General features: G+C 43.3%; 1 protein-coding gene across 4 annotated transcripts; it reads right to left on the bottom strand.

Moving 5' to 3' along the window:
• Positions 1-3,141: 3,141 nt before the first annotated feature.
• Positions 3,142-7,045, bottom strand: dmrt2b (doublesex and mab-3 related transcription factor 2b). 4 transcript variants are annotated; one of them, XM_068319659.1, is made up of 4 exons: positions 6,782-7,045; positions 5,917-6,342; positions 5,181-5,283; positions 3,142-4,245 (listed from the first exon to the last, which is right to left on the bottom strand). In XM_068319659.1, the coding sequence occupies exons 2-4, from the start codon at positions 6,298-6,300 to the stop codon at positions 3,419-3,421; spliced, it is 1,314 nt and encodes a 437-aa protein (XP_068175760.1). In that variant the 5' UTR covers positions 6,301-6,342; positions 6,782-7,045; the 3' UTR covers positions 3,142-3,418. The 4 variants fall into 4 exon arrangements, with proteins under 4 accessions (XP_068175760.1, XP_068175762.1, XP_068175763.1 ...); XM_068319661.1 differs by having other exon boundaries at positions 5,917-6,300; XM_068319662.1 differs by having other exon boundaries at positions 5,917-6,300; positions 6,805-7,045.
• Between the last annotated feature and the right edge of the window lie 3,502 nt (positions 7,046-10,547).

Here is a 10,547-nt window from a genome sequence, read left to right as displayed (position 1 = left end):
GCACCATGTGACGGTAACTGGATCACCACACAGCTGCAGCTGTGGGCACCGCCGGTCGTCCCCAAGGCTGCTAGAATAGCGTCGGTGCAACTCCGCGCACATACGAGCACAACACATGCTGTACGTGCACACCGTTAGTGAATGGAAAAACCCAAATAGTACAGGATGGGGGTAAGTGGGGAGGTGCGGGAAAAGAACTCTACCCTGCCTGTTTCAAAGATGTTTTTAAAGCTGTGAAATTTCTAGTCTGACCGAGGCAGGCTGGGTTACACACAGGGCTGGCTTTTAAAGCGAGGGGTTGGTGTGTTTGTTCTTCTGTTAAATGAAGGGTGGCAGTGGCCGGACTGGAAACCTAACTACAGTCAATTAGGAATGTCTCTGTCAGGGGGGCAGAGCAGACACTCGTCCTCTATTAAAGCCCTGTTGTTTCTATTAGCCGTGACAGTCAGCTAGCTATGACTTTATGGAGCCAGTTGTTCAGATCTACTACTTACGGATAGATAAAGCTCGTCGGAGAAAATGAGCCCAACTGAAAACTGATTTTGCAAAGCTTGGTATTCTTTCAGGATCCACATAGCCTGAAACGATCGGTGTTTGCCAGGAGCAGCTGAGTCGGTCCGATTCATTGAGAATTGGTCACGAAATCCCTTTTAGTCTTCATTTTAATGAACTTTTTTGGCTGCACGGCTCTAACGTAACCCCACACCAGTATCTGTGGAGCCTTGGCTACCAAACACCAGAGAACATACAGGGCTGTTGCGGGGCAGGGTGGGACAGGAGTGAATCCAAAGTTCGCTTCAAGCTGGCAGACAGATCAAACAGTCTTCTCTGTCCCTACATATTCAATTTGCAGATGCTTCTTTGAAATAAGTAGAAGAAACCCGCCCGGAGTGTAACAACAACATCTATCCAGATAGCAGGGTTGCAAAATTGAATTCTTAACAAATACTACCACACACATTTTTAGACTGTGGTTTCATTTCTGAGTCAGAAAAGTGAGCTCAGTTTTCCCTTACGTCTGCATCTAAAAGTAATTGTCCCATGATAGTTTCATTCTCTTTCCTGCTTTTTAGATTGACATCATACATCTACTGTATATGTAGAACTAATATTTGGCAATAATTATTATGCAAGCCTTGAGAGTTGTCAATCCATTCCCAGCCTGTGTTCTTGGTCATGAGCTCTGGGTGGTGACGGAATAATGAGCTTTCAGATGCAAGAAGGCAGAGCTTAATTTGTTTGGTAGCTCGTCTCCAACTTAGAGATGGAATAAGGAGCTCGGATTATCTTTTGATAAAGCCGTCAGACACACTCCACAGGAAGCTCACACACACACACCTTCACACACAGGCGTACTGTTTCTATCAATTCAAACTCGCTACATCAGAAACACAGTGGTCGATCGACTTGGATGTTCTTCACCCTGTTCAAACATCCCATAACCACACTATTAAATCCTGATAGCAGCTCTCTTTGATGTGCCAATAGAAATGACTTTGCCACACCAATGCATGCTTTTAGTCCGCTCTCCTTCCGTAATGAGGACAGCTGGCAGGACCATCAAAGGCTTTCCATCGAATCTTGATGCTAAATGTCGCTGATGATCTGTCCGAGTAGGGGGGGGGGGGGCTGAGACTCATCAGTAGATGACACCAAACGTCTAGAGACGTCTGGCGGCTTTAATCAGGTCCTGAAGGGAACCCGGAGTGACAAAAAACCCCACCTGAATGACAATTTAGCTTCTGAACACAGCTGGAGCAAACACCGTTAGATGGACGGTAGGACGTAGGAGGAGGTGAAGCAACGGTTACCGATGGATGGACAGATGTAAAACCTGTGTGTAATCTCTGATACACCCATCAGCCGTCTTGACCTCCTTCCGTTTTCTCAGTGACTGATGAACGAGTCCGAGATGAAAATATGAAGACCAGAGTTACGGGCAAATGCCAAAGCAAAGCTTTTCCACCCCGAGCTGAGTGAAATCAATCCCGCTGAAATGGAAATGAGCCGCAATGAGAGAACGAACAGCGGGGAGAGCTGGACGTGGGCGACAAAAGGCAGAGGGCGAGAGAGGAGGAGAAAGAGAATTGGGGCTGTTGGAAATCCAAAAACATGTTTCAACCTGTTAAAACTGCTTTGTCAGCAAACTGGCCTGAATCCAATAACCTCTCGCCCTCCCCTTTTTTCTCACCCCTGGCCAACAAAAAGAAAATGTTAATATACTGGGGGGGGATTGAATGATTGAATCAGCCTTTCTAAGGAGCGCAGTACAATAAAGCTAATCTCTCCATCCTGGGCGCCGTCTTAATGAGACCAGGTGGAAGGTGAATAGCATTTCATAGCTAGGTCGCTATCTGTTAAGCCGTGCTCACCCCCGTCTAGGACGCTCCAGCATAAAGCATGAGGGAGCTGGATAAATGAGCTTTTCCCCATAGCTTTGCCGAGGGGGGTGAGGATTGATTTATATCCTCTGTTATTCTTCACGGAAGTCATTATCACTGCTTTGTGACTGATGCTTATCTCTTTACCATGGCAGTGAAAATGGCAATCCACGCTCTCTGCAAAAGGAAGAGGTTATAATATTGTAAAGCCGAGACAGATAGCGCACAATAAAAACACAATAGCACACATTCAGCACTTTCAGGCTCATAACCTAATCTTCCTTTTCCACCAATCTGCCCCATCTGGCTATCTGTGAAAAGACAGGGAGAGAAAGGCATTCTAATATGCCGGTGCATGCCGGCAAACAAAGATGCACGGCGGCACGCTATCGCCACGGCGTCGACGCCATGAGGTCCGGAGTTGTAAAAAGTATCTGACCTCCATCTCTGTCAGATTACAACGTGGAACAAAAAAAAAGCGTGGGAGGAGAACAAGTGGATACGGATCTGATGCGTGTTCAAACAAACTCAAGCTCAGCTTCAAGCTCAGCACGCATAAAGAACAATGTCACCTAGGCAACACGAGACCCTCCCCTTTCATACATTCGCATTTTTAGCTGTCAACATTTGTCTGCTCCTCCTTTTCTATTAGGTTTCGTATAACTAAAGAGGCTTTTTAAAAAAAATTTGTTCTGACACCTCAAAACCAGACAATGCCACGGAATTCAAGTAAGACTACTATTACACTACTTAACTTCCTTTTAATCAACTTATAAAGTGTGTATTTGTACAACATATGCTCAGTGTGTGTATGAAAGTATATATATGTTAAGTACATACATGTTTGATTGTCATATTCTTTGATTATACTCAAAATACAGTGAAATACATTTTCATGAAAACTAGGAAAGGGGAGACAAAGACATATTTTGCTGATTTCTACCTTTATAACAAGCTACCTGAAATGTTTCAAACCCTGTAATCCAGTTGTTTTTCACACATAAACAAAGTCCACTCCACCACATTCACTTTGCTCCTCATGCCCTCAGCAGAGCCTCTACTGAGAAAGGTAATGGCCTCACAGCGGCAGTCCTGACTGAGCTGCCATGAGGGCTCTTGATGGAGTCGATATGAGCACCTGCCAGGTCGGAAGGAGTGTGTTCACACCAGCCCTTTGCTGTAAGGGGTCTGGGTTCCAAGGTCCTGCTGTGTGCAGTGACACTCAGGTCTCCTTGACCTGATTCAGAAATAGAGTGTGTGATGGTTGGAGTTCCATTAGTGTCCATTAATTCTGTTAGATCTGTGGGGCATTTGACAAGATCCAGATTGGACAAGGCGCTGCTGGGATGTTTGGTTTGTAGTGGTCGAGGCATCGGCTCCGGTTTGTCTTTCTTCTCGCGGTCTCTCCAGTTATCCTTCTCCTCGTCCTCCCTGGATGTCCCTGAGCTTTGGTATAAAAAGTCATTCGAGTCACCTTCTGAGGCGGAACTACTCCTCAGGTGCAAGAACTGATAGAACTGCAAATCACAATCATAGAGTGACTTATATTTGTACACGGGCACATAACTGGACGCTCCTGCAGCCGTAGGGTCCTTGTTTAGGAGACAGCAGTGGAGGCTTGGGGAGATGGGTATCGGTGGGGGGTGGAGGATGGGGAAGAGCACGGCGGAAGAAAGGTCACTTTGCAGCTCTCTCTGCCTCAGCTCCCGCTCCAGCATCACATTCTCCAGCTCCTTGTCGGCGAAGGCTCTCCTCTTCCTCATCCTGGCGCTGATGGTGGGACAGGGTATGTGCGTTTGGTTGCGCTGCATCTGCTTCGACCAGCAGGAGGCGTCATCCTCCAAAGACGATGTCGGTTTCAGGTCTGCGAAAGGAAGGCAAGCCACATGCTGCCCTTATGTATTCATATATTTGATTCAGTTATGTATCATGAAATTGTTCCGACCAGTTAATTGTTGTGTTGATGTTTTAGCACGTTGTTCATTATTTTAATGATGCAGTTGGTTAGCGGCGTCATTGTTGTTTTGCTGAGAGTTCAGAAGGCTGAAAAAATAAAACGACAAAACCTGCAGGATTTGACTGCAAGCCAGCAGTTATTAAAACGCTCCATGGATTACAATAATAGCCTAGTGTTGTGAAACAGTGAAGTCAGAATGATCTCATTTGTTTGGATTAATTAAGTGTGTGTAATGCTGGGTAATGACATATGAGAAGAAGCATGGACAGTGAGGAGGTCCTGTCGCACTTTCAGTGTGAACTGAAGTGCATGCAGTGTTAGAATCAGGCTTGAGCTTGGCCTCAGATAAACCTTTCAATGCACAGATCATTTCATTAAATGATCTGATTAACGTTTACACACATTAAGTAACAAAATATCTAATAATAATAATAATTTTGACATAATTGGGCTATAGTTCCATTTTCATTCTCGCTGTGGGGGGAAAAAACTATAAAAATCATAATTAAGCGACATTTGTGGGGTCTGGAACAAATAAACATGTTTTCCTTCATCAAGGAAATGTTTGTAGGCCAAGGAATGTTTTCATTTTTTCATCTTAATGTCATCTTGCGATGTAATTTAACTTAATCAGGCAATTTCAGCTTCTATGAGGTGGACATTTCTTTTGGCCATGTTGTGATTTCACATTCAATTAAATATTGAGGCCTAATTTAGTGCATTTAAAGCAAAAATAAACTGAAATGTCAGCGTTGGTTTTCAGAGTTTCTGCTGCCCTTTCCATTACAGATTTGGAGAGAATGAGTATGCTAATGAGAGACGAGATGTGAATTACACAGTACCCTGCAGGATGCTCTTAGCCAGGAAGCTCGGCTGGGCCGCTCTGGTGTAACGCTGATAGTCTGCCTTCCGCAACGGAGCTGCACACCTGACTCCCCTTTTTCCCTGAGAGAAACATGGGAACAGGAATTAGACATAATCATCTCAAAGTGAAACCACTGCTCAGGGGTAATTAAAGGGAATTAAAACATAAAGTAAGAGACAATCAGAGCTTGTGATTCTCAAAATGTAACACTTCATCTTGTTGGCTCTAATATTTAACTTCTAAACAGAATCATGTGTAACTACTTTGTAATGGAGCATTTGCATGCACTTTTTAAAAAAAAATCACTCTAATTAGTTGTGCTGATATTTGTGAAACATATTCTGTGATCACAGTCCTGGGGAGGGGGGGGGCTTATATAGCTCTGCACCTAATTTCAGGTGGCAAACTTCTGAACTTAATTCCAAAAGGGGTCAAATTGGTTTCATGTGAATAAGTTGAAAATAAATTAAATAAATAAATAAAAAGCGTAAACAACGTGTAAATTCTTATACATTTAATGTGGCCACTTTCCTTCTGTAAATCATTCTGCATGGACGATAAAAGAAAGTGATGAAAACTAGCTGTGCATTCTGACCTTCAAAGTCATTTATTAGCCTTTTGGGTTTATCTCCCCACGGTATCTTCTATTTTTTTTTTCTCACTTGTTTTTCTACGGTTCCCCGTTCGTCTCCACCCGTGTCTCCATCACTGACCTGGCCGTGCGCTTTCTTCATCTCCGCAGCTTGCTGCCTCCTGAGCGCAACTTGCGCTGCCATGACGCGTTGCCGCTCCACCACCAGCAGGCAGCAGGCGCAGCGACAGTCCCTCCAGCGGCAGAAGCGTTTGTGGCCTTTCAAACACGAAACTACGCCGTGGTTCCGACAGCGAGCGCATTTGGGACTCCGGGTCATCTTGCGTGGTTTCTGCTGATGGCGCTCTGGAGACTGGGACACTTTATTCGCTCTTACGTCCCCGCGGCGGCCGCGCTGCCCGGCGCATCCGTCAAGACTTGTCACGTCAACAAGACCCTCGGATTTTAGTACGTCAAGCTTTGCTGTGGTGTCCAGCTGGGGGCCTCCCTCCAGCTGAGAGGACATCTATGACCGAGAGCACCGGAATCCCACTTTTAATCCGTGATGCTGACCGGACAGCGTTATCATTACGCATTCGACGGGGGAAAAAAACAGATTTTGAATAAAAATAAAAATGTGATTTTAGTGATTATTTAATAACTTATACTTTCTCTACAATGTCATTTTTATTGTCTATAAATTCTGGAAAGCTTTGGACCACCGATAAATCAGAGCAGTGGCTGTGATTTACGCACATATTAAGCGTAAATGAATTTAGCCCAAGAATGAAGAAACAGAATTCCAACACCGCTGAGCCGCTCATATAAATCACATAGACGGGATTAGCTCGTCCTAATTGAATTATATTTCATCAGACATAATCTAAAACGATTAACAGTGGGATCCCGGGTTTAGAGAGGCTGCGCTCTACTTTAACGATGAAGCAGGTCCTGGAGATCCGTGGGTCTTCCGCCTGCAGCTGGTGCTACACGAATCTGAAACCTACCACCAGACTTGTGAAAACTTCACCTCCTCTCTCAGATGGTCGCCGATTCTGCTCCCCCACAACAGGCAGACAGTAGACCGGGCCACAATGCCGATTTCCCGGCGCAGGACCCGTGCGTAAAGGTTGGAGGACTCCAGTCTGAGCCCAAGACAACTCCCTCTCCCTATAAAGCCCCGTACCTGCCCTGTTTAGCCCACCTTCGAAGTTGTTCTCATCTTTCAACAGACATCTGGATTATTGTCAGACCCACATCTCTGCTTAAATCCAGAAGGAAGACCACTTTTATGTAATAAAAACTGAAATTAGAAGAGTATTGGAAGTATTTATTTAGTTTTACTGATCACTTTCAACATGCACCCAATATTATCTGTATTATTACAATATGAAAGTACATACAAGCGAGATGAAACGTTTTAAAGGTAAAAGCATTTTCTACTCGTTTCCCGTGAGTGTGCGTGGGAGGTCATGTGACCACAGATACGTACAATATAGAATTGTGATGGAAGGAGAGTCACTTATGTTCCCTCTGAACAATGTCCACACGCATATATTCATATTCCTGTTAAATAATTCAGTGATTTAATGGCTCTCGATGACCATTTCTGGCCCTAAAACAGAAAACTCAGCATCATTCCCTCCTAGTCAGGTTTCTTTGCATAATTGTATTTTTAGACTTTTTTTGGTCAAAGATTTATGATGTTTTTCACTTTTTAAAAAACGACCAAAAAAAAAGGTTGTGTAATTTTATACCGCCAGGTCATTTTTTTTAAATGTCATTCAAAAATGATTCTGATCGTTACAACAACTAAGTGTTTATTAATAAAGATTACAAGGCATGCTTATCCTTGGGTTTTCATGTGGAGTAGATTATATACGCAGATACTGAATTACACTGGAGGTTGTTGACACGCTGCGCTCCGCTGCTCTGCAGCACACACTTAATGTTAATGCGATGAAGTGGAGTGTCGCGCTTTAAAACAAGTCCTTGACCCAAAAAAAAAAAAACCCCGCAGGAAACACCGTGATGGTATGAAAAGTGCGCTCCCTGCTGGTTCTGTTTTGTCATTACATCCAGGGTAGTTGTTGCAGGGCGGAACCAGACGCGTGTTTCACATTGAAGAACGCAAAAGCTGAAGTAGTTTTCAGCTACAAGCTTATGATGACTGATTTCCACACTTCTTACTTCATGCATCAGACTAACAGCAGTCGCTTAATTCTAGTTAAGTGCAGTTTAAATATACACTGCACCTTTTTTTTTTTTTTAAACTTTCAAGAAGCACAAGATATTCAGCACAACACTTGTAAAGTTTTGGAAATTACATCCAAATGTCATAAATTGCTTAAAAACTAGTTCCACAGAAAGGTGCTTTTATGTATTTTAAAATCACAGTTTTCACATTCTCTTCTTTATCAGTAAAATACACAGGTTTTTGTAAAGGTCAAGTTTTTTGTCTGTAGTTACTTGATGCAAGAATAAAGCAGTAGCAAATGTCCCTTAGTAAAAAAGAGAAAAAACTGGAGTGCTACAGGTGTCCTTCAAAACGCTGATTATAGGTAAAAAAATAATAATAAAAAAAAATACAGGACTCTGCACTCCAGGTGGTTTAAAAAGGGTAAAAGGCCTGTATTTGTATCGGCTAGAGTGTATAAAACACCAAAGCGTGTCGGCTTGAGCCTTGTTCAGGATGTGGAGACGTAAGAAAGAGTTTCACACCTGAGATTATTAGCATTATTATTCTGTGTGTGTGTGTGTGTATGTGTGTGTGTGTGTGTGTGTGTCAATGAAAAATAACATCCCTTCAAACCACATCGAGTACCTAGAAATAGATTTTTATGCCATTTTTTGGTCATTTTGGGGAGTTTCAAATGATGCTGTACATAAACTGTGGCTATAATATGAGGATTTCCCACATCTTCCTTTTTAATTATCTGGAAGCAGAAGTGTCTCATCCATAGGTGACACAGACGTAAAGATAATCTACAGAACATGAGCAGCGGAGCGCATGTAGCACTCTGATGGAAATTCATGCCCATCAGGTGAAAGGCAGCAGCCGTGATGACCCCATGTGAATCAAAGCGAGCAGGGAATATTGCATCCAAAGAGGCGTTCCCCATGATAACCGAGAGCATCTCACGACAACTCCACAATGTTCTCAGCAACAAAAAAACATCATGGCACGCATCTCTCAGTCAGTCTGAAATATCTAAAACATGCTATGACGGTAAATGATGACTTCTGTGTGTTTAATACGAGCGATTATTTAAAGGACAGTCAGCAACTAATTCACCAAATCTTAAAGTCGACTTAAGGGCTTCAAGCGTGACAATTAATTTTCCAATATCTGTTCAGGGCAAGTGTATAATGATTACAACTACTTCATTGAAACAAAAATAGAAAGACTGTTTTTCTCAGGACACCAACTTTAATATGGAGAGGAAGCAATGGTGGAGTAATAGGCCGTGTCAAAAAAATACATTTTGTTCGAAACAAACCTCTTACTGGATGTAATTAAAAACCAGAAAGGCTAAAGCCTCATTTTACTGGCTTAACACATGTTGTATAGCGCTACCATGGAAACAACGTAAGAGCCCCCTTACACCACCAGCACATCAGCCTGCGGTGAAGTGCATTTCCAAGAGTCCCTTGACTTCGAGACAAATTGACTTTTATCAGCAGTGACATGGTGTTCTCGCATTCCCATCACACGTCCACCTCTTCCCTGCACTCTCTTCCCCGTCCAACAGAGATTTGTGCCACTCTGTTTCCATTTTCATAGCAGCGATGGAGTTTGACAGACTTCTCGGTTCCCACCGCGCACCTGCCAGCATGTCCTACTCCATCCCGCCCCGCCTCTGTGATTGACGTCCCAAATCGACTTCTGAAGGAAACTCAAGCAAAATACAAAAGCCAAACAGCCTGTAAGTTAAACCAAGGACGTGAACGTGGCTCCAACTTTATGTAATGTGCTGAAGTTTGGAAAAAAAGGAAGACGAAGAAAGGAGGCAGGGTGAACTTTCATACCAAATCTGAAGCGGAATGTCAATTCGCTTCAAAGGGAGCGATTTAAAAAAAAAAAAAGGCAGTTGGCTGTGTTTCACGGAACCTTCAGCACAAAGGCTTTCCCATCTTTATCCACCTGTTTCCACAGAGCTGGAGACACCTTGGCAGTTATCAGCGTAAGCCAGGGGCCATTAAGCCGACAGCTTTTTCAAGGGGAGGTTTAACCTGTGCCTTAGAGAGTGTTTGAGTTTGTCGAGCCTGTTAAGAGAGAACAAATGCTTGCTTTAATAAATAAACCTGTAACCTCATCACCTTTGATGTCATCCTGGTTTTTTTAGGGGACTTTCTAAATATGTTGTGTACAGCTTTTTAAGTGTAGCTGCATAGGCGGGGTGTCTCAAAGAGATGAGGTACTTAAAGGTAACTAGTAAAGAATTTAACTGGGTAAACAGACAAACTGCTCCATGGAGTGGTTATGACATCATAAGCCTCATCTTAATATATCCTGTGATAAATGAGCACATTGAATGCATAAACTTGTGACTCATCACAGGCAGGTTAAAGAAATCACACATCTGAGTGTGCACAAAAACAGGAAGCGAAAAGTTTAAAAAAAACGGGGAAGAAATGACAAAATAAAGCAGGAAGTGATAAAAACCGCATCTTCTCAGAGTTCATTCGTTTTCATTTGCTGTCACAGGGTTGTTGGAGCCCATCCCAGCGGACTTGGGGCGTGAGGCAGGGGACACTCTGGGCATGACGCCA

The sequence above is a fragment of the Antennarius striatus genome, chromosome 7, assembly GCF_040054535.1.
Source record: "Antennarius striatus isolate MH-2024 chromosome 7, ASM4005453v1, whole genome shotgun sequence".
NCBI classification, from domain to species: domain Eukaryota; kingdom Metazoa; phylum Chordata; class Actinopteri; order Lophiiformes; family Antennariidae; genus Antennarius; species Antennarius striatus.
The sequence above is the reverse complement of the archived record's forward strand: the minus strand, read 5'-3'. Positions and strand labels throughout refer to the sequence as shown.

What these genes read in the sequence shown, in the direction of transcription:
- dmrt2b (XM_068319659.1), bottom strand. Translation starts at nt 6,300, where the DNA reads ATGTCCTCTCAGCTGGAGGGAGGCCCCCAGCTGGACACCACAGCAAAG. An exon ending in TGAAGAAAGCGCACGGCCAG is followed by an intron (nt 5,284 to 5,916) that starts GTCAGTGATGGA and finishes TGTTTCTCTCAG; the next exon opens with GGAAAAAGGGGAGTCAGGTG. An exon ending in GGCTAAGAGCATCCTGCAGG is followed by an intron (nt 4,246 to 5,180) that starts GTACTGTGTAAT and finishes TTCCTTTCGCAG; the next exon opens with ACCTGAAACCGACATCGTCT.